The sequence below is a fragment of the Strigops habroptila genome, chromosome 9, assembly GCF_004027225.2.
Source record: "Strigops habroptila isolate Jane chromosome 9, bStrHab1.2.pri, whole genome shotgun sequence".
Taxonomy (NCBI): Eukaryota; Metazoa; Chordata; class Aves; order Psittaciformes; family Psittacidae; genus Strigops; species Strigops habroptila.
The window spans coordinates 19,860,370-19,883,182 of record NC_044285.2 but is presented as its reverse complement, the minus strand read 5'-3'; the positions used below and the strand labels follow the sequence as shown (position 1 = coordinate 19,883,182).

At 57.1% G+C, this 22,813-nt stretch overlaps 1 protein-coding gene across 3 annotated transcripts; it reads left to right on the top strand.

Annotated features, from left to right (window-relative positions):
- The first annotated feature begins 10,356 nt into the window (after positions 1–10,356).
- On the top strand, positions 10,357–20,920 carry C9H15orf39 (chromosome 9 C15orf39 homolog). Of its 3 annotated transcripts, none has more exons than XM_030498202.1 (4): positions 10,357–10,459; positions 14,802–18,711; positions 19,233–19,266; positions 19,489–20,920. In XM_030498202.1, the coding sequence occupies exons 2-4, from the start codon at positions 14,862–14,864 to the stop codon at positions 19,520–19,522; spliced, it is 3,918 nt and encodes a 1,305-aa protein (XP_030354062.1). In that variant the 5' UTR covers positions 10,357–10,459; positions 14,802–14,861; the 3' UTR covers positions 19,523–20,920. The 3 variants fall into 3 exon arrangements, with proteins under 3 accessions (XP_030354062.1, XP_030354061.1, XP_030354060.1); XM_030498201.1 differs by lacking the exon at positions 10,357–10,459 and adding an exon at positions 14,520–14,687; XM_030498200.1 differs by lacking the exon at positions 10,357–10,459 and having other exon boundaries at positions 14,520–18,711; positions 19,485–19,573.
- Positions 20,921–22,813: the final 1,893 nt, after the last annotated feature.

The following is a 22,813-nucleotide window of genomic DNA, read 5'->3' as shown; positions in this document are numbered from 1 at the left end:
GGAATGCTTCAGGTTCATCTCCAGCTCGCCGAAAGCTTGGCAGGCTCGGCTGCCTTGGCTCCCCAGGGCCGGATCCTCTCACACCCCCCACACTATATATGGGACAAGCCAGGAGCTTCCATGCCAAAACCCGGAATGCTCCTGCTCCAACAGCTCCCTGTGCCCACGGGCTGGGTGCAAGACAGAAAGGGGGGGCAAATGGCCTTTTTGTGGGTTTTGGGAGGGGGGTTCTTCATCCTTGCCGCAAAGCGAATGGTCTCGAAGCTACCTCGGGAAGGAGAAGGGAAAAGTTGGCTCTTCTTCTCCCAACCAAGCCCCACCAAAGACTGTGGTGAGGGCAGAGCGAGCAGAAGGTTTGGGGGAGATTGTGGTGGGTCCCTTTATGAGACTTTAATTGCTCCAGCTAAAACCCACATTATCCTGATGAGTGAAACAAGGGTTTATGAGGGCAATAAGATGTTCCAGGAGCCGGGGTGGTGACCGCCTGCCCATGGCCCTGGGGCTTTGCTCCTGCTGCAATATAGCTCCCGCCTGGGCAAGAGGGTCCAGACCATTTCCCAACATGCTAATCCATTTTACCTCACCACTATGGCAATAATCACCAGGAGCCATTCCCACCTTCTGCTGCCAGCAGAAGCTGCAGAGCACAAGATGTTCCCAGACAACCCTCCCCACACCCTGCAAACAAGGGAGGATTCCCAAATCCCATGAGCATCCTTCCCGCGGCAAACACCCTCGGATAACCATTGTCCACTGCCCTGTGCAAGAGGCTGGGAAAGAGACACCGGGGCAGACATGACCAAGGTCTGTCTGTCATGGAGATATATCCATGACTCCAGAGAAGATCAATGAAGGGGTGATAAATCACTGCCCCTTGTTGTGTAAAAACCAGGGCCATCAAATGCATCCAGCAACTGGCAGGTTCAAAGCAGCCCAAAGGAGATGCTTCTCCATAGGATTAAGCTGTGGAGCCCTTTGCCACAGGGCAGTGTGATGCAGAAGGTTGAGGGTGGTTTTAAAACAGCAATTCATGGAAGAGAAAGCCACCCAGGACACAAGGATCATCGCCAGCTCGCTCTGCTGGGTGCTACAATGGGTTTACAGGTAACTTGCGTGCACTGAGGTCTTATGTTTTCCCTTGGTCATCTGCTTCAGGCCAGGTTGGACAGAGCCTTGGGTGACATGGTCTAGTGTGACGTGTCCTTGCCCAAGGCAGGGGACTGGAACTGGATGATCCGAAGTTCCTTTCCAGCCCAATCTGGGATTCTATGGTTGGGAAGGAGAAAACCTCACCGGTGGGTGGCACATCTGCTCACTCACGGTGAAACCCTGGCCCAAGACAGAGCAGCCCGTGGGGACACATTGACCCAGGGTGGGCTAAGCCTTGGGTCAGGGCTCGCAGCCCTGAGCAGGCTCAGGAGCAGGGGGGGTGTTATTTGCTGCTGGTGGAGATGAAGGAAAGGAGATATCCCCATTCCAAAGGAGGCCAAAGCGAGCTGGAGCTGCTGGAATTTCACCCCACAGGAAGAATGACTCAGTAGGAGCCGGTCACAGGAGCAACCACAAGGATCAGTTATTGGTGGAAAATGTGTTTTGCGAGGGCATCAAAGCAGCTCCTTTGTGCCAAAACAAAGGGGGAGGTGGAGGAGAAGAGGACAAAGAGCTGTGTGCCAGCGCCAGCGAGGAGGGGTCTGTGGCCACCAGCCCCAGCGGGCATGGGGCAGAAGGGGGCTGAAAGCCCCATGTCCTCCCAATGAAGAGCTGCTTCTGCCCATCCTGACAACCCAAGGGCAGGGGGAGGCGGGAGAGGGAGGTCTCGCTCTGACAGCCCCATGAAGCCAAGCCAGGCTGTGAGCGTGTTATTCACCTTGAAACTATGTGAGTAAACAGAGCAGGCTCCTCTTCCTGGTCCCACCTCGGCAACTGAGCTGCCTTTCTGCAGGCTGGAGGAGACGAGCCCTGATCTACTCTGGCAGATAAAGGGGATGGTCTTGCTCTCTCCTCTGGTGGGACCTCGAGCCAAACCACTCAGGAGAGGAAAACCACGTAGCTCTAGTTTGTCTCCTGTGACATCCCCTCCTGTGTAGAGCTCCTTGAGGATGTCCCACTGGTTTGAAGGCAGCACTTTCCCACTACTTCTAATGCTTGTACCACCTGTATCGCACCCAGTTGCTCTGTGGCATGGGGAGACTGGAGCCCAGCCAAGAGACACAGCTGGGAGGAAGAAGACGACCTCTGCAAGAGAGGGGCCTCCCTGCCAGCACAGCAAAAGCCTCCGAGCTCCAGGGACTTGGTGGCCTCCATCACAGCCATGAGTCCCATTGGATGCTGCACCCTGACACCTTCCCCCCGGTCTCCAGGGCTCCTGCAGAAACACTTGTGAGGCCCCGGGTCTGTGGCTCAGTGGTGCTGGCAGCAGCTGAGATTGGCTCTTCATCCATCCTGGTGTTCTCCTTCCCATCAGCACCATGTGCTGAGGATTCCCAGTGGAAGAGGAGAAACCACCCTAGAGCATCCTAGAGGGAAGAAAGCAACCTCCAGAGTGGGACCAGAGCCATGCAGAAGACTTTGAAGGGTTTCCAGTGGTTTCTGCAGGCAGAAGGGGAGACTAAAACAACCCAACTCAACGCAAAGTCATTCAGATGCCTGTGAAGGAGGGTGGGAGACACCACAGCGATGCCATGTGAAGACCCTGCAGAGGTGAACCCACCTCTGACCCAGCCGGGGGGAACCAAATAGGGTTTAAAAGACTTTAGAGCATCTCAGTGCAGGTTGTATGGGTGGGAAGCAGCTGCAGGCTGGCCTGAACGAGCCCTGAAGCACACGGGTATCAGAGATAGCTGATGGAGAACAGGCCAGAGGTGACAGTCTCGTAGCCATCCCCACACTGGGAACCACATAAAAATACATTAAATTGACCTATCCTGAGCTTTAGGTATATGAGGCAGCACAGACACAGCTCAGCATTTGCTGCTGGAAACCACTTCCAAACCCACCCCATTAAGTCCCACCCCACTGGCCACTTCAGTGTGGTTTATATGTAAATGCAGGGGAATGAGTTTCAATCACCATCAATCAGGCTGCTCAAGGGCTCTCCTGCAAGGGCTGAACAGAGCCCTTAAGCGTTCACATCAGCGCAGCTAAGGCAGCATAAAGGGCTATTAGGCCTCCCTCCGATAGCCCATCAGCAGCCGATCACCCCAAATCAGCCTGCTGCAAGGGCCACACCTCGGTAATCCCTTCAGCGCTATCGCACAGCCTCAGGCCTCATTCGCCCGGGAGCACGATGTTGGGCAGCCCGCGGGTGTGCCCCATAGACTTCTGCCTCCGTCCTTGTGCCCTGTGGGTCTCGACCAGTGGCTCCAAGCCGGGTACCGCGCCCTGCTTGCCCCGGCTGTGTAAGCCAGGCTGATGGGGTGCAGCACCCATGATCCTGCTGCTGGTTGGGAAATGATGCTTCCCGCCTCCTCCGTGCCCCTCTGCTGCCTTCCCAGAGGAGGTGTCACCATCCCCCGTGCCCTGAGGGCAGGTGAGGAGCTGAAAACCCTCCAGCCTGGCTGGCAGGGGCCACCTCCATCCTCCACAGCCTCACAGAAAGCACCCAACTGCTTGCTCTGGATCCCTGCGAGCCCACTTCTCCTTGCACCGGGATGAAGCAGCCTTTGTTCCCAGTGAGGATGTTTTGTGCTAGGTCATGCCACTGCCTCGGGGCTGTGCCCAGGTAAAAGGAGGATGATAGCTCCATCAGCTCCACGGAAAGCTGGTCCTTTCATCCACCCATCTCCTTCGACAGCACAAAAAGCCCAGAGGCCATGCAAGCCAGAGCTGCCTCCTTAGTCATCGCATCTAGTTCATTTGTGGCTATAGGTGGCATTTCCGAGGCAGCCAAACCACACGTTTAGCAAGAAAAGCAACCCCCAGCTGCTCTTGAGAGCTCAGAAAGCCTCCGAGAGGTCAAGGCTTCCCCTTTGGGAGCTGCGGCCACGGGTGGGAGGAGAAGCGGAGGAAAGTCCACGTGTTGCTGAGGGTCAAACCGGGTGACCTCAACCAGAGTGGAAACAGGGAGGTAAACACATCCATCAAAGGAGCTGCAGCTTCCCCGGGCTGCACTCGTGCAAGGCTTGCCCTGGGTTACATCATGGTGCTCATTAGGCACCTGCAGCAGGAGCCCATGGCCCCAGCACCGCCGGCAGCCGGTGTCCTCCCAGGGCCCCTCCAGCCTCCCGGGTGCTCCCCTGCCTGGGATCCCTACCCGCTCCCTTGGGGATCCCACGGAGAGATCCCACCGGCTGCGGAAGGGCGTGCCGGGCACCCCATGGCACCCACGCTGGTGTAACTGGGAACAGAGCCACCTTCCCACCAGGATGGCAGGTCCCTGGGGATGGATGTTGCTGCAGGAGGATGCGACGCATCTCCACACCACACAGTGGAGAGCCTGGCACAGCCTAACCCTAAACCACTGACATGGAGATTGCAGTGTGGACACCACGCTGGTGCATGGGAGAGCAGGTCCTGGAGGAGGACCTGGCTTGATTTTGGAGCCCAGGGAGGTGATGGGTGCTCGGGCATGGGCCTGGCTCCTGCGTGTCCATGCTCAGCTGCTGCTATCCGGAGCAGAGGGCATCTTGCCAGCTTCACTTGTAGCCACATCCAAGCCTTTTCCAAGACCACAGGTCAATTCCTCACTGTGAAGCACTGAGAAAGGTAGTTTCCCTGCCCTGCCCACTCACCTCTTCTTCCTCCTGAACAGGCTTTGGGGAATGTGGGGGCTGCCCCTGGAGGTGATGGGTGCCCAGAGAACAAATCTGGGCAGGGAGCTGTGCTTCCTGGCTGGAAGGATGGAAGGAGGGGAAGCTCACCAGGGAACCCTGGCCCAGGGATCTCTGTTCCTGGGTGTGGGACTCCTGCAGAAGCCCTTTTCTCACAGCCTGGGAGGCTCCTCTGCTCCCATGCATGTGCTGGTGCTGGGGAGAAGCTGTGCCATGGGGCTGCCTTGGATATTGAATGGGTAGCTGGGATTGGGGTTGTTCTCTTCCTGCAGGCAGGGAGCAGATGAGCCACCCCAGTGCCCGCGTCCTGCCCATCAAAAGAGCAGGGAAGTGTGTCTGGAACATCCCTGAGGCCACCTCAACCCTGGGACTTCCCAAGGTCGGAACACCCAAACAAGCCAGGCTTCAGTGCCGGAGCTATGAGCTCTCAAGCCATAATGTGAGAGAGATTTTCCGTGGCTTTGGATGGGATCCATCACTGTGAGCTGCTCCGAGGGGTGAGCCGCAGCTCCATCCACCCCCTGGGAGCATCCCAGTGGGAGGATTTGGGGCACAGCCTCAAAGCAGAGCGCTTGGCAGCTTCACCCCATTGCGGATGCGGCCGGGCTCCTGCCAGTCCCGTTCCAGGAAGCCTCCCCAAGCTGTCAGGAGCCCTAATTCATCACCTCCCAACCACCAAAGGGTGGCTTTGGGTTTGCACTCAAGAAAGGAAAGAATAAAGAAGGGGAGAGGCCGTGCTCTCCAGGACTATAAAATAACCCCACTGCAAGCTCCATCACCAGCAGCGGAAGGACCAGGCACCCGGGGGCTGCTCGGTTCTCCCTCCCCATGTCCTCTCCAAGGGTTTTGAAGGGCAAAGCCTCCCCTGCTGGGAAATAAAGGCAAAAAGAAACCCTAGGGCCCCTTTGTGTCCGTGTGTTTGGTTTTCTGTAAGTGGAGGAACAGCATGTGAATGCAGAAGCAATAATTCAAGCGGGAACACGGAGCTGGAGAGCTTTCAGCTCCCAAACTCTACCCAAGCCTCAGCTTTGTGCTGCTCATTCATCCGCAGGGTTATTTTTGTTCTCCTCCCCCTGGGAGAACAGAATTGGTTTTGTTTTCAATGTCCCTTTGAGAGCAGCTTGCTGAGGATATGCTTTAGCAGACAAAAACCCTCTTGGCTGGTCAGGTCTGCTCCCAGCACTTCCATTGCCATCATGTAGGTGTTGCCCATCTTCTGGGTGATGTTTTATGTCCCTTGGGAATTTATACCCACTCTGCTGTAGCTGGGGGTTGGATATCTCATTATCTGCAGATAATTATCCAGAGCTAATGAGATACCTGCATCCATGCTTTACTAGGCCTTGTCTTTATTGCTTTCCTGGGGCAGTGAGTTGTGCAGGTTGGGTTTTTATTCATTTACAAGTAATTGTAGGCCCTGATGTGATGTAAATCAGAGGTTTGGAGGAGATGAAGCTGGCACAACATTGGGCAAGCAAGCAGGTCTGCCTGTGCTTTATGTTCTCCTAATTCAACCTTAAAAGTCATCTCACCTTGGAAGATGCTCAGGCAGCTCCCGAGGCTTCAACCCCTTCACCTTGGCACCGAAATGAAAGCGCAGGAGGAGGAAGCCCTGGCCTCTCTCTCCTCTCAGTAAGTGTATTTAAACTCAAGTACCCTGGAAGCTGCTGGAAGCCCTCCCTTGTGACCCTGCATCCTCCTCCCTCCAGGTCCCACACCACCTCTCCATCCCTTCATCGCTGTTTTCCTTTGCTCACCAGTGTGATGTGGGACTCAGCCCCTCTCCTGCAGCGTGTGGGGAACAGGCAAAGTGGAAATTAAGACCATCAGTACAGCTCTCTTGCTCCAATTAGCTCCATAATTAGAGCCTCACCAAGGATGTTGCAGCCTCCAAGGATGTCTCCAAGGAGAGAGCTGATAACAAGGCTGGGAAGTCCCAGGCAGGACCCCGCGACCACCTCCTGTCATCCCCCATGGAGTATCCACAGGGACACAGGTCCAGAAGGCATCTCCCACTCTGTCTGGGCTTCCTTGGATAATCTGGGGGTTGCTGGATGATTTGATGAGGGCAGAGAGGTTTTCTTATCACTGTATATCAGCCGGTCCTGCTCCAAAGCCATTGCCCAGGTACCAGAAGCAAACCCAAGGTCTTTTTGGAAGGATGGTGTATTTAAAACTTGGTAGTTGTGGTGTTTGTGGCAGTGAGCGACCTTTACATCTTACTTCTCCTTGTTTCCAAGAGATCAGCTAAAACCTACCAGAAGCTAGAGCACAACTGCATGGGGAAGTGAATCAAATAGAAGAGGGTTAAAAAAAGGCAGGAAAAGGAATAAAGGGGAGATGCTTCTGGACTGATCTGCTGAGGGAACAGGAGACAGGCAGGGATCTGTCCCTTGGCCACATCGTGGCCATGTCCAGGAGCCGGGTACCCCCAGCCTGCATCACTCTGGGCACTGCCTGCCTAAAGGGGGTTAATTCCCCCCATGGGGTTTAATTAGCACCAGGACAAATAGGGCAGCACGAGCTGGGACAAGAACAGACCCTTTTTGGGGGGTAGGAGAGGAGTGACATGGCTGGGGAGCAGCAATGGCTCAAACCCAAAGTGCTGCCTGGGGCGCAGAGCCTGATGGCCAAGCTCCCACCCAGAGCCCCCCCACCCCTGTGCCTGCAGGGGTGAACCTCGGGAGCGGGTGTCCCTGGAGGCAGCAGCAATCTGAAGGCAGCAGGTTTCCTGCGCGCTGGGAGGGAGCCCGAGCACGGCAAACCACAGATCGAATCGCCCAAGCGATGAACCCAAAGATAGACCGAGAGGCTGCCGAGGCTGAGAAGCCTCAAGAAGAAAATGGGAAACCACACGGCCAACATCTGACTGACTCAGTCAAAACCTCACCTCCCCGGGGCTCACGTCAACCCCACAGGGATGGGGAACAGAGGGATCCCTGAGCCCTCTGGGTTCCCACCCACCGTGGATGGGGATGGAGGGGCAAAGAGTTTCAGCCATCCCCTGGGAGCACGAGGGCTGGGATCAACACTCACCACTTCCCAAATGCCTTATTCCCAAGTGCTTATGTCTTAATAATTCATAAATCATAAAAAATAGTGGGGTTTTGGAGGCTGGTGCTTGTGGTGCTGGCAGGTTTGATGCCTCAGCAAGGTTTGTCTCCTGCTTGATTTCAGTTGCTAATGAAGAGATGAAACACACAGGAAGTCGAAGGAAAGTCAGAGGGAAAAAGAAGAAAACGGAGCAGGTATTTGCTTAGGGGCCAGGTAGAATCCCCCAGTGAAGAGTCTGAGTTATTTCAAGATGGAGATGACATGGGAAATAATGTGTGGTTTAGAATAAGTCATCCTAAAAACAAAACATCCTCTAGAAATCAGAGGGGGCTGCCGTGAGAACCTTGTGCCACACATCACAGCCTTGCAAAGCCTGGTTAGGAGGAAAAGGATATTACAGAAATTACAGTACCAGTAAGAAAAAAAGCCTCATCAGACCCAAAACTAGGGGGGAGAACTCAGTGAGATTTAGTTTTCAGGTTCAGCTGAATGATTGGCACCAGAGATATGTCCATGTACGGATGGGGAAGGGTGTTTCTGACATCAAGTTAGGCCGATGTCTCAACCACCTCAAGCTTAAAGGGATTATCTGCCACGTGGAGTGAGTCGCAGCGAGGGGAAAACTAACACCAATAAGTTTTGAATGGCCAGAACTCCAAATAAGAAGCTTTATTATCCTCCCATTTGCCCATATTAATATAGAATAACTATTCTATATGACATACTAATACACCTAATAGTTAAATATACAATAATGATTATAGAACTGCATTACAACTTGACCAAACAGCAGCACGTGATTGATGGACTCCAGACATGAGAGCTCAGGGACTGGAAACCCAGAGGCAGCTCCTCCCAACCACTTCTTTTCTTTGCAGGAACCAACTGCCACAAAACTGCTATAAATTAAATAAAGCTGTAAGGGAAAAATAATGGTTGTGAGGCCCCGGAGAGGGGAGTTCAAACACTGCCTCCTCAGCCTTTGTTCAATAAAGTCTTTAATCACCTGTATTAATAATTAGGCACATTCCTAAGCCCAATGCTGAATTGGAGCCAGAAAGAGCGTGAGCAGCTTCTTCCATCCCGGTGAGCTGGAGGTGGGGTAGATCCCTCCCGGAAATAATCCATATAACCCCTTTGCCAGCACTAATCATTGTGTTGCCTTCACATTTAGTAAATGGGAAGCTCATTCTCTTGGGAAACCTCCAAGGGAACCATTTTCCTTCCCCTTTCTCCTGCCACCTGCCATCCAAAGGTGCTCGGAGGGGTTTGGTTTCCAGGAAAGCCGTGCTCAGATGGCTGCATTCTGGGGGCACCTCCGTGCTGCACAAAGAGCAACCTGGGCTATATCGGAAGAAAAGGCTATTTGAAAAGTAGGAACCTTTATTTCTCACTTAGATATTGTCGTTTCTCTTTCCAGGTGGGAGCTGAGCCTCTGCCACGGCTTCATTCCTTGGCCTTGGGCAACTCACTTCGTCTCGCAGCATCTGTGTCACTGGGTTAATCATATTTACGGGTCTTTTATGAGGGTTAATGATTAGTTGGGGAGTGTTGGCGTCCAACCTGTTGTGCTGTGTGGGAGTCCCCTCTGTGTGTGCGGTTAAATCCAGAGGAGAGTCTTTTCTTTGGGATGGGGGGGAGGGGGGCTGGAAAACCACCTCCAGCCCAGCCCAGGCTACCAGGAGATCCCTCAGTTTCCCTCTGTCCCTGCACAGGGGATGGGGAAGCTCCTGCGTGTGGATGGATGAACTTGTGTCCAGCCAGACCCACACCCTACAGCTGCATCCATGCCTGCATCAGGCTGGGGGGACAATTCATGAGGAGCTGGGGCTCCTCTGTAAGTGGGGGTCCCTGTAACAGCGGCTCCTCTTTAACAGAGGCTCATCACAATGCAGGGACTGCCTGCAGTGGGGGATCCCCATAATGGGGGCTCCATTCAATGGAGAATCCCCATAATGGGATGTCCTCCCCAACAGGGGCTCTGTACAATGGGACCTCCCCATAATGGGGGCTCTGTACAATGGGGGTTCCCCTTACTGGAGGGTCTTCCCACACGGGGACTCTATTCAGTGTGAGCTCCCCATAATGAGGGCTCTGTACAATAGGTGCTCCCCATAATGGGGACTCCTCCCTAATGGGGGCTTCATACAATGGGGGCTCCCCTTAATGGGACTTCCCCCAGCATAGACTCCCCATATATCTACTCCTCCATAACGGGGGGCTTGCTACAACGGGGACCCTTTCATAGCAGAGGTTCCCCGTAACAGGGGGTTTGGGGGGGAGGGATTGCCCTGTACCGAGGCGCCAGGAGGGAGAGGGCGGGCAGAGCCCCGAGCAGCTCATCGCACATGTGGCGGGCTGGGCTGGGCTGGGCTTGGCTGTCCCATCCCATCCCGTCCCATCCCATCCCATCCCGTCCCGTCCCGTCCCGTCCCGTCCCCTCCTCCGGCCGGCCCACACGCACACCCAGCCCTCCTCCTCCCTGCCCGTCCTCCTCCTCCTCCTCCTCCCACTTCCTCCGCACGATGCAGGCTGCCGGCCGAGCGGGGCGGCGGCAGCAGGACCCCCCCCGCCGCCGCGCCCCCCGCACGGCCCCGTAGAGATGCTCCGGGGGAGGCACCGCGCCGCAGCCGGAGGTGAGTGCGGGACCGGGACCGGGGCCAAGGGAGCGCACCGGAGCCAGGACCCCCCGGAGGGTGCAGCTCCCGGCCGGGGGCATGGCTGCAGGAGGGCTTCCCCCTGCTTTCCTGCACCCTGTATGGATGTTTTGCTCCAGATCATCTCTTTCTTGTTTGGCGATGCAGGGAAAAATGGGGTTTAGTGGGTAAAATCCCTGGCTCCGGAGCCTGACCCCCATTTTTCCCCATGGACACGTTGGGCATCAGCCGCATGAGCGAAGTGTCCGCGGGGCCGAACGCGCGTTCGCTCCCCTGCGAGAGCAGGAACCCGCCGGTGGTTATCGTGGTGATCGCGATAGCGTTGCCTACGCAAACGCTGTGACCGTGTGGACGGGACAGAAAGACGGACGCGGCCACCTAGCCCGGACCTCGTGGCCAGGCAGGAGCGTGTCACTCTGCGGTGCCTGTGGCCAGCCTGGGACGTGACACCCATGGAGTTGGATCGATGTGGTTTTACCCGTGTATAGATAGGGTTTTAACCCCCTAAACGCTCAGCTATTCTGGAGGCAGTCGCTCTGGTGGCTGCTACACGCTTAATTCCGGGGGTTTTGTATAAAAGTGGCTATTCTGGGGCGTTTTGAGGAACAACCACCTCATTTGCAGTGCGAGCAGTGGATTCCTGCGCGCATTCCGTGAGGATACTGCCTTAAAAAGCAACTGGCTTGGTCCGGGCAAAGGCTCCAGATGGGCTTTTGCCTCCTGGGGAAAAGCTCGGGAGCTGCAAACTTTTCTGAAGAGGGATAAGGTCTGGAATGGGGAAGCTGGGGCCGCCGAGGCCTCTTGCTTGCTCCCCTAAATGGCCTCAACGCGGGGAGCTTTGCTGGCGATCGCACCCCAACCCACCGGAGAGGTGGGAAAACTGACCCCCTCGGCAGGGACCCAACGTCCCCGTGACTGCGGAACCGGTGTTACAGCCGGACGGGAAACCGCCTTCGTACCGCGGGACACGGTCATGCTTCGGGGTGACGCAGGGAAAGCCCCCTCCGCTTGGGACCCTCGGACCCTGGGGTGGGGGGTGCTATGGGGTGGGTTGGAGGTGCCCGGTGCCAGAGGGGTTTGGAAATTTGGGGGTTTCTTTCTTGATCCCTGGGAGTTGGCGGCTGTTTCTCCGCATCACGTGGCAATGGAGGAGGCGGGAGGCTGCGGTGAGAGGCTTCCACCTCTCACTGCCGCGTTAGGGCATCGCATCCTGGGGAGGAAGTGCCGGGGAGCCGTGCGCGGTGCCCCAGCGGTAACGGGCACGGCCGCGCTTGTCGGAGCTCTGGGAGCAAAGAGGGATGTCTGAGCAACCCAACAGGCCAAGGAGCGCGGGTGGAGGGGGCCCAGGAGCCCTCCCGTGCCCCCCCAATACCCGAAACGGTGCAGATAAAGCTGGCTGTGGCTTGCGAGCGCTTATCGGGGAGGTCTCGCCTGCACGCAGCCGTTTGGGAGACGCTGCGCGCTCCTTCTCGTTTGGTTTGACTTTCCTCCCTCCCAGCCAAACAAGCCCTTATGGGAAACCCCCTGCAAAGAAGAAGGAGGGAGAAAACGAGTTTAAAAGTACCAAAAAGGAGGAATAAATGGGTTGTGTTCAACCCACACACTGCTCTCCCCAGCTGTGGGGTTTCGGTATCACAAGCGCTGGCCACATGTGTTGGTGTTGACCCCGGCATCCCCCCAGCCCCGATCCCCCTGTGCCCCTCTCCTCCCTTCGCCCCGCCGGCCCTGGCAGCTCTCCTGTGGCTGGGGGGAAGGAAGGAGACTGCAAGGGGATAGTCCCAGCGGGCTCATGGTGATGGCAACAGCAGAGCTGTGTTCTTGGGGCAGACACGGCGCAGGTGTGGGGATGGCGCCGGCCCAGCAAAGCCCCAGTGTATTTCATAGAGAGAGCCCATTAGTGCCCTCACCCTAATGAGGTTACTGAGCTCAACCTTATCAGACATCAGAGAACCCACGTGCCTGGCTCCAGCCGCAGCTGGGACATGACTTGCTCCATTCTGCATCCTTCTGGCAAGGCTGGAAGTTGGAGCTGGCCGCCTGTGCTTTCCTTTCCCACTGCACCGGTGTTCCCGAGGGGAAAAGTCTACTTGTAACGGGGTTATGAGGCCTTTTCCTTCCTCCCCTGCTGAAGGGGGGTCCCCGCTGCTGCGGTGGGGGTTTGGAAATGGGTGATTGCACCAGTGCTGTCGATGTCACCAAATCCTGCAGCGTCACCAAATCCTGCACAACAGCATGGCCGGTTGCACAATGTCCCCACCACGGGGGTTGTAGATCCGTGTGCTTCAGAAAAAGGGGAAAAAGCAGCAGGGAAATGTCGGAAGTCACAAGATCCTGGGTTTCTGTCCCACACCGAGCATCGTCACCGCATGGAAGGGATCCCACACAGCCATCTCCCAGGGAGGTGGATTTAAACACCAGCCATCCAGAGACATCCCTTTTGGGCTTCTGGTGGATGGAAAATAAGGCAGATTGGGGATTTTTAGGGGTTTCTCCCCATTTTTCAGTCTGAGGGGAGCATTTTCCCAGAATCTAAGTGATGGTGAATTTAATTGGTACTGGTATCCCTGCAGTGTCCAAGGCCAGGTTGGACGGGGCTCAGAACAACCTGCCCTAGTGGAAGGTGTCCCTGTCCATGGCAGGGGGTTGGAACTGGATGATCTTAAGGTCCTTTCCAACCCAAACCATTCCATGATTCTATGGATGTCTATGGATTCTATAGCAAGGCTCCTAGTGATAAAGCTTGGAAATGATGCGATTGCCCCAGAACCCCTTTCTTTGTGGACTGTTTCTGAGGGTGCAGGTGGGGACATGAGCTTTCTTCTCAACCACAGGAGAGCATAGACCCTCCAAAGAGGAGTCCAGGGACACAGCATCCTCCCTGGAAAGCGAGAAATTGGTGAGGTTTGGCAAAGGAATCCAAGGTGAAGGAACAGTGGAGGGGTGCAGCCTGCTCAGTCACCCCAGAGCTGCTGTTCTGGGGAATATCACTGGCTTTGGGCTGGGGAGAGGCTGTCCCCTGGTCCCCCTGGGCCGTGGAGTGGGGCAGAGCTGCAGCTGGGGGGCTGGTGGACCCGAGAGCCCTGTTCGTGCCTGGAATGGGCCTGGCAGGGCTCTGCCTGCATGGAGAGCTGGCAGGATGCAGTGTTTGCCAGAGCAGGCTGCGTGCAGCTCGGTTCTGGGCTCCAGCCATGCTCGGGTCCCTTATCCACCCTCACAGGTCTCCCCAGTTATCTGCTCCATTTCCCCTTCTGTGGACAAGGCTTTTATCTTATCTCCACACTCTCTTCCTCTGTTTCCTAATTCCTGCCACAGAAAGGAAAAAAGAAACCACAGGGTGGGGGTGAAGAACAGACATGAGATCCTGCTGCAGTCAGTCCAACCATGGGCTGGGAGATGGCAGGCCACGCTTGGGAGATGCTAGGTGATGCTTGGGGGATGCTGCGTGGCATTTGGCCATGCTTGGGGGATGCTGGCTGACATTTGGCCATGCTTGGAGGATGCTGGGTGACGTTTAGGAGATGCTGGGTGATGTCTGGCCATGCTGGGAGATGCTGGGTGATGTCTGGCCATGCTGAGGATGCTGAGCCGTGGTCCAGCGATGCTCAGGCAGGTCTTGGGGCTTGCTTGGGTGATGAACACGATGCTCAGGGGATGCTGGGAAGATAACGGGTGATGGTGCAGTGATGCTGTTTGAGCTCAAGTGATGCTCAGGTGTCTCAGTGGGATGCTCAGGAGGTGCTGGGCAGTACTGGGGGGATGCTGGGTGGTGCCTGGAGATGCTGGGAGGATCCTTGCGATGCTCGAGGGGATGCAGGCAGTGCTGGGATGGTCTGCCAGCTCCACCTGCTGGCATGCACGCTGCAGGTCAGCAGCCCAAAACCAGGAGAGACCAGGGAGAGGGTCCCCCTGAGCTGATCCTGAGCTTCCCCGCTGAGGATCAAATGTTGCTTCTCAGCTGGGGTGGGTTGGTTTGTTTTAGGATCTCTGCCAGCTCCCAGAGCTGGCATCTCCCTCCATCCCAGGAGGATGGCAGAAGGGAAACAAGTCCTTGTTGTCCTTGGCAGAGGCTGATGATGTGACAAGCAGGACTTTCTATGGCTCCCCTCCTCTCCTTTAGCTTTCCAGTGTGATGCTGAGCATCACAACCAGATGAGGAAAAGCTGCACGTGACAAGCAACATGCTTTCTCCAGCGAGCACATGGGCAAGGTGACTTCTGGGGGGCTCTTGGCAGCCCCTGTCACCCCATTGCTGCTCCGCCACAGGCTGTGTTTGCCGTGGGGACTCACTGTGTTCACAGTTTGTTTTCTCTCTCCCGCTCAGGAAGGCCAGCTCAGCTCTCCCATCTCACACCCTGCTCATGACACCGGCAGCAACGTACAAATGGCCTCAAAACGACACGTGGAGCCTCTGGACCCCGTGATTTTCACCAAGCTACCTCGGCTGGAGCGAGACCCTGCCGCCAGCTTCCCCAGGGGCCTCTGCAAACCCAGCCCTGGCTCCGAAAACCGTTTCAACTACAAGGGCTCCTACTTTGCCTACGCGCTGCAGAGCCCCGATGGCCCCGAGCCGCCCCGCGCACGCCGGAGCCCGGCACCTCCCTACCTGCACTATGGCACCGGTGCCAGCAGCCAGCCCATGCTGGCAGAGGGGCCGGGCGAGCGCTGCCCCCCGTACCCACCTGAGAGCCTGGGGCCCGGGCTGAAGCGCCCCCCCGGTGCTGAAAAGGGCAAGGACAGGCTGGTGTCAGAACTGGTGATGACCAGGGAGAAGTGGGGTGGCCTGGGGCCGCACCACCCCTTCCCGGTGAAGAAGCCGGTGGCGGTGAACCCCCTGGCTGTCCCCAAGCCGGTGTACAGGGCTCCTGAGTACTTCATGGACTCCCGGGTGGCTCTGCCGCTGCAGCAGAGACCAGGCAATGCAGACTGGGCTCTGCCCACCGCCAGCCCTGCCAGCCACCCCTTCCACCCTGGGGAGCACAGGAGGGGTCCCCACGCCGACCCCAGCCTCCCGCAGCTGCACCCCAGCATGGCGCTGCCCGCCAGGGAGAAGGTGGGCTCCCCTGTTGGCTTCTCCCCCTACTACACTGTCTTTGAGCAGTACAGGAGCCCCCCTGCCCACCCATTCCTGGACACCAGCCCTCACAGCCAGAGGAAGGCGCCCGAGATGTCCAGGCTCAGCCCGGACCCCTGGCACAAGCTCCGTCCACCCGCCACCAGCCCAGTGTACCAGGAGAGGCCACCGGAGTGTTACCTGCAGAGCCACTACCCGCTGCCCCTCCATAAAGCTCCCCTCTTCTACCCCCCGTCGGCACCCCACATGGAGGCACAGCCCAGCGGTGCCTACAGAGGCTTTGGCTTTGCGGGAAGCAGGGAGCCCTATCCCGGCACTTACCTCAAGCCCCAAGCCCCAAGGAGCTACTTCCCCAACCCCTCGGATACCTACATGTCGAGGGCAGCCAGCGCCGGCGCGGTGGCATCACCCCCTCCCAAGCCAGCGGCGCTGCCGCGGGATGCGGAGCCACCAAGGCAAGCGGGATACGTGCCGAGCTCCAGCTTTGCCTTCAGTCCTGGTGGCATGGATGTATCCAGCACCTCCAGAGCCCGCATGGAGCCGGGATGTGAGCAGCATCAGGCAGAGGGTTCCCGTCAGCCAGTGGTGGTGAGGCACAGCAGCGCTTTCCAACCCATCTGCACCCAGGAGAAGGTGCCTGGGGGCTCCAGTGGGCTCACAGAGACATTTCCCAAAGGGAAAGGCGGCGGTTCCAATGGGATCCCAGAGGCCTTTCCCAAAGGAGAAGCGGGCAGCTCCTGTGGGATCACAAAGACCTTTCCCAAAGGAGAAGGGCGCTGGGTGAATCAGGATCCTCCTGAGCAGAAGCCCCCTAACCCTGAGAGAAGAGCCGGTTCGGCCCCCCGGAAGACCCCCAGTGAAGGACCACCGGCTCTCATCGCCATAGGGAAAGGAGATACTTGCAAGGTCAAGGATGCAGCCAAGGAGCTCATCTCCCTTTCTCCACCTGCCTCCCCACCAGAGTTGCTGGAAGACCCAAGGGACAGCGAGGTTCCTCCTCCCTCCCCACCCATGCCAGTGATCAAGAAGGTCTTCAGCCTGGCATCCTGTGGAGACTACCTAGAGGGGACCGAGGGCTCAGCCTCCTTCTGCAGGGAGCATCTGTGGGGGGACACGCCACCCCTAAACATGGGGGGCAGCCAGGAGCCCATGGCGGCGGTGCCCACAGCGGCCAGCCAGGAGCTTGTCCATAGTGGCGTGGAGCAGAGCCAAGAGGAAAGTGGTCACAGGAGTGTCCCTGAAGAGCCGGAGCCTGTGCCCCGAGACCCAGGGTCTGAAGAGGACAGCTCCAATGAGGAGGAGAGCAAAGTGCTGGACCTCAGCTTGAAGAAGAGACTGGTGGAACCTGGAGAGACCCGCAGGGTGCTGGATGGGCAAGGGGCGAAGGAGGAGAAAAAGGATCCAGAGAGGACGGTGAGAGCGGGAGAGGAAACCAAGCCCCGGGGGCTGCCCTTGCTGGTCAAGGTGGCCTCCTTGGACAGGAACAGCTTCCAGAGCTCGGCCTCCTTCTTGTTCACAAAGTACAAGATCCTGCGCTCCACCCCGGCTCCACCCAGCACCATTCCCCCTCTATTCAGCACCATTCCCACTCCAGCCAGCACCATTCCTGCTCCACCCAGCACCATTCCCGCTCCATCCAGCATCATTCCTGCTCTATCCAGCACCATTCCTGCTCCACTCAGCACCATTCCCGCTCTATCCAGCACCATTCCTGCTCTATCCATCACCATTCCAACGCAGCCATCCCGCACCACTCCATCTCCACCCAGCACCATTTCTGCTCTATCCAGCACCATTCCTGCTCCACCCACCACCATTTCTGCTCCATCCAGCATCATTCCTGCTCTATCCAACACCATTCCTGCTCCATCCAGCACCATTCCACCACAGCCATCCAGAATCATTCCTGCTCCATCCAGCACCATTCCTGCTCCACCCAGCACCATTTCTTCTCTATCCAGCACCATTCCAACGCAGCCATCCAGCACCATTCTTTCTCCATCCAGTACCATCCCTGCTCTATCCAGCACCATTCCAACCCAGCCATCCAGCACCATTCTCTCTCCATCCAGTACCATCCCTGCTCTATCCAGCACCATTCCTGCTCCACCCAGCACCATTCCTGCTCTATCCAGGACCATTCCTGCTCTATCCATCACCATTCCAGCGCAGCCATCCTGCACCACTCCATCTCTATCCAGCACCATTCCTGCTCTATCCAGCACCATTCCTGCTCCATCCAGCACCATTCCCTCTCCACCCAGCACCATTCCTGCTCTATCCAGCACCATTCCCTCTCCACCCAGCACCATTCCCGCTCCATCCAGCACCATTCCCGCTCTATCCAGCACCATTCCCTCTCCACCCAGCACCATTCCCGCTCCATCCAGCACCATTCCCGCTCCACCCAGCAGCCCCCCGCGCAGCCCAGCGCCGCCCCCAGCGCCCTGCAGCAGCACCCCCCCTGCCTCCCCGCAGCCGGGCCCCTTGGCGCCGCCGCCGCTGCCCGAGCCCCCCTGCGCGCTGCTGGGCGAGGAGCGGGTGTCGCTGCCCGGGCCCTGCGCGGGCCCGGCGCCGCACGCCTCGGCCGGGCAGTACTTCACCACCCTGCACACGTGGCTCTGCGACGTCCTCTCCTGCTCCGTGGCCAGGTCCTCCCCGGAGCTCCTGCGGGAGTGGCTGAAGAAGGTGGAGCCGGAGGAGGAGCACGGGGAAGCGGTGCCCAAATCCCCCCTCAAAGCCAAGAACGGCTCCAGGGTCCCCGAACATCACAAGGCCACCAAGGGCAAGGAGATCTGGTTGGCTTTCCAGGACGTGGCTGCTCTCCTCGCCAACCTGCTGTCCCAGCTGGAGACCTTCATGTTCGCTCGCAAGTGTCCTTTCCCACACGTGGTCCGGGCAGGGGCCGTCTTCATCCCCATCCACGTTGTGAAGGAGAAGCTCTTCCCCAAGCTCCCCGGGGTCTCCGTTGACCAAGTGCTGCAGGAGCACAAGGTGGAGCTGCGCCCCACCACGCTCTCGGAGGAGAGGCACTTGAGGGACCTGGAGCTGAAGAGCTGCACCTCGCGCATGCTGAAGCTCCTGGCGCTCAAGCAGCTCCCTGATATCTACCCAGACCTGCTGAACCTTCACTGGCACAACTCCATCAAGCAGCAGCTTGGTAGGTAGCCCAGCATCTCCCTTGGAGGGCTGGGGACACCAGTGGGACCCTGGGACTCCTCCTGGGAAGTTCCAGCTCCATCTGCCTCCCAGATGCTGCTGTTTGGTGGGAGCATCCACTGCTTGCGTTGTCCCTCAGCATCCGTGTCCTCCCAAGGGTTCTGTGGAGCCTTTGTTCCCTGTGAGGGTGCTAAGGCGCTGGCACAGACTTCTCCCAGAGAAGCTGTGGCTGCCCCATCCCTGGCAGTGTTCAAGGCCAGGTTGGACACAGGGGCTTGGAGCAACCTGCTCTAGTGGAAGGTGTCCCTGCCCGTGGCAGGGGTTGGAACTGGGTGAGCTTTAAGGTCCCTTCCAACCCAAACCAGCCTGGAATACTGTGATTTAGCTTTTCTCTGTGGGTTGTGGAGGGAGAAAGCTTGAGCTGGGGAGTGGTGGAGCCAGGGGATGAGAAAAGCCATTCTGGGGATACCAGGGGCTTTTGCTGCTGCTCAAGGCTGTTGCCAACAGCTTTATCTCTTCCAGGTTCAAGCTCACAGGCTGGCAAGAACCCCTCCAAGTAGGTAACTCTTATTGTGGGCATGTTTATAGGATTTATATGTTGTTCTGTGATGGTGTGTGTGTATTTGAGTGCATTTGCCATGATGATGGGGGAGCTTGGGCTGGCTGTGAAAGAGCACATGAGTGGCTTTGCTGCCTGTGCTGGGCTGGAGTGGGGATTATTTGGCATGGGGAGGTGAAGACCCTGCCCTCCCTAACTACACTTTCCTCTCCCAGGTAGTCCTGGCATGGAGGTTCTGATGGCAAAGCGATAGCCATGGATAGCACAGAGAAAAAGGAGGCACTAAGGAAGGTGTCAAAGGCAAGAGCTGAGCTGCCCGCGATGCGGATGCTGAGGATGGGGACAGGTCCTTCTGGGATGCTGGTGTGGGGAACAGGGATGCTCCGGGATGATGAGCTGGCTGGTGTGGTACCCGCAGGGATGCGCTTGAGCCCCTCACAGCAGCTGGAGCTGCGTTTCTTTTCATGCATCATCTTGTAGAGCATCTCCCACCTCCATCCATGACCAGCCAGGCTGCAGCCGGAGAACCAGGAGGGAATGGCTGGAGTTCCAGTGGAGCAGCTGCAAGAGGAGCATGGCCTGTCCTGTTTTATACACCCCATTCCCAATAAACAAACCTTCCTCCTGGTTTTGAATCTTTACAGTGGTCTGGAGACTTAACCCACCACAACGGGTCGAGGGAACCACAATGTCTGTAGTTCCAGGACTGATTTTCTTTTCTTCTTGTTTTAAATGAAGACATTTTTTAAACGTTACGAGTTTACCTTTATAAGGAGCTGCTGCCTTCAGGTTACGTGGAGTTTATATAAAAAATACAGTAATTTATACTTGTGGTTTATTTAAACTCGTGGCTTCTGTTCGCTGCGCTGGACCAGTGGGAGCTTGTTGGGGCTGAGAGCTTCAGTCCCAATCGGAGCTGAAAAGAGCTGCAAGGAAACCTTTAAAGGCTGTTAAAGAAACTCTACCCAGTGCACCACACACATCCCAGCTGTCCCAATGGAGAACGTGGGGCATCTACCCTTGGGGACAATCTTGATGGAGATGTGATGATGTCGGAGGGGTGGGAAGGGGAGTGATGCAGCGAGACCTTGGGAATAGAGATGCTTTCATCCCTCCTGGATTGATGGAAGGATGATGGGGATCCCAGGAGGGATCGTGGCAGCCTGAACCCCCCCTCGCCTGGTCTGCAGCAGCAGGACACAGCAGAGGCCTTACAAACTCAACACTCGGGTGTTCTTCCAGCTGATTCAGGGCGCAGAGGAACAAAACAGGGATTTATTGTTCTTTTGTATTTCACTACGGGAAATATTTATTTTAAACTAAGAAAACAACTAAAAATAAGAAAAAAACCAAGCCTGCCAGAGACTCTTTTTTCGCTGGCCTGTTCTGTGCTCTGTGTTTCTGGTTTTCCACTGGGATGTACTGGCCATGGAGGGGATAGGGAAGGAGGGAGGCAGCTCTTCCTTGCCATCCACACCTGTGCATAGCATTGTAAAGCAGTGTTTGTTAATAATACTGTATTTTTTTGTACATATATATATATATATAAGGTTCCAGGGAAGAAAGTTCCTTCACTTTATTTAATATTTTGTAAGAACATGGATTTTAGGAGGTGCCTTGCCTGAATAAAAGGGTTTGGTTCGTTTTCAAACATCGCGCTTCAGCCTCTGCTTGCCAGCGGGGACACGATGGGACCTCTCCAGGGACAAGGGGGGTCCCAAATCATCACCCAGCATCACCCAGCTGGCTTGGACTGACCAAACCCCAGGTTTGGGTCCTCCATGCAATGCACTTGCCATCTTCTCCCTGCAAGAAGCCATGAGTGATGTGCCTATCTCCATCCATCAGTCCAGTGTCTGATCTGCTGTGGGTGACCCATGGGGCATTGGTGAGCACTCAAGGGGACACATCCCATGAAGGCAATGTCCTGAGGCCCTCAGATGATAGCTGGGGAGGAGCGTGCTGATGGAGGTGTCCGCATCAGAAGTTGGCCAGGAGAGCTGTGGGGTGCAGGGAGATGGCAGTGGTCCCCTGGAGTGATGCACCCCAAAACTCCTAACCCTTTATGCACCTCCATCAGAAGCATGAAATCTGCCTGGTTCTGAGACCCAGGCACCCTGAGCCACGTTTCCAGCCCAAATCACTCCAGCCTGGCAGGAGAACATGGGGTTTTAGGGAACATCCACAGTGTCTGAGGCTGGTGCTTGGGGAACAACGTGTCAAAGGCTTAATGAGGATGCAGAGGGAAGCTGGGACCCCTCCAGGGGGAAAGAGCTTCACCTGGGGCAGTGCAAATGAGTTTGGGTGTGAATTGGGAGCAGCTGGAATGGAGCCATCATCAGGCCCTGGCAATGGGATAAAAGCACCAGGCTGGGCAGGGGGGCTTGGTGCTCTCTTCTCCTTGGGTGCTGCCAGGTGAGGGGTGCTGCTGGGGTGGAGGGTCTTGCTGTCCCTGGTGAGGTTACCAGGGAGGAGGTGGGTGTTTGGGGCAGAGAATGGGGTAATGGTTAAGCAGAAGGCAACAGCCCTGCTCTGCAGCAGGAGCCTTCCCGGGTGATGCTGAGGCTTAGCACAAAGCTTCCTGAGCTGGAGACGCTGCTCAGCGCTGCTGGAGGCCGGGAGGTGTTTGACAAGGGGTATCATGTCCTTGGCTCTGGTGTGCGGGATGCTCTGGATGTGGGATTGTCACTGGTTGGGGGGAGCTTGGAGGGACCCAGCTTAAAGCTCCTCCTGTGTCTTTCCACAGCCAGGCTCTCCCCATGGCCTCTCCTAAGCTGAGCAGAGGGGCAGGACCACCAGACCCCATGCACGCTGCTGCCCTGCAGCCAAAACCCACACCCTGTGCTGAGAGGGAAGGGGCTGTGGCTGTAGATCCTGCTGCCCATGTGCCTGCTGCCACCAGTGGGTTGCGGTGCAAAGCCTTCCTGGTGCTGGGCATCTGCCTGTCTGCCACCGCCCTCCCCTATGGCCTGGGGTCTCTGGCTGCCCTGCCAGGCCCCCTGACACCATCCCATGCTTGGCCTGACTCACCAGGCTCCCAGAGAGAGATCAGTGATGATCTGATGGCAACACACGGGGACCTGCTCAAGGAACCAGTGATGCAGCAGCATGGGAGGGTGCTGATGGGCTCAGCTGAAGGAGATGTGACCCATGGTGCGGATGCTGGGGGCTGCAACCTGACCCATGGTGCGGATGCTGAGGGCTGGAGCCAGGGGACACCGACTGCTCAGACCTCACCGTTGTGGCAGCCTGGATCCAGGGATGAGGCAGGGCTCACACTGGGCACAGCAGTGGCTGTGACACTGTCCCCTGTGCAGTGGCTTGGTACAGGGGTGCCTGCTGCCTCTGCTCAGCTCCTCCAGCCCATGGGTGAGCCCAGCCCTGGCTCCTGGCATCATGCAGCTTCAGGAAGTCCCCGTGGCACAGGACCAGGCTCACAGGACGCAGCGACCTCAGCCCATGGTCTTGGGCAGCCTGTGGGCACAGCAGAGCCCCAGCACTCTGAGGATACTGCAGGGTCAGTGTGGACAGTGACAGGAATCCC

What these genes read in the sequence shown, in the direction of transcription:
- C9H15orf39 (XM_030498200.1), top strand. Translation starts at nt 14,679, where the DNA reads ATGGGCAAGGTGACTTCTGGGGGGCTCTTGGCAGCCCCTGTCACCCCA. An exon ending in CTCCATCAAGCAGCAGCTTG is followed by an intron (nt 18,712 to 19,232) that starts GTAGGTAGCCCA and finishes TATCTCTTCCAG; the next exon opens with GTTCAAGCTCACAGGCTGGC.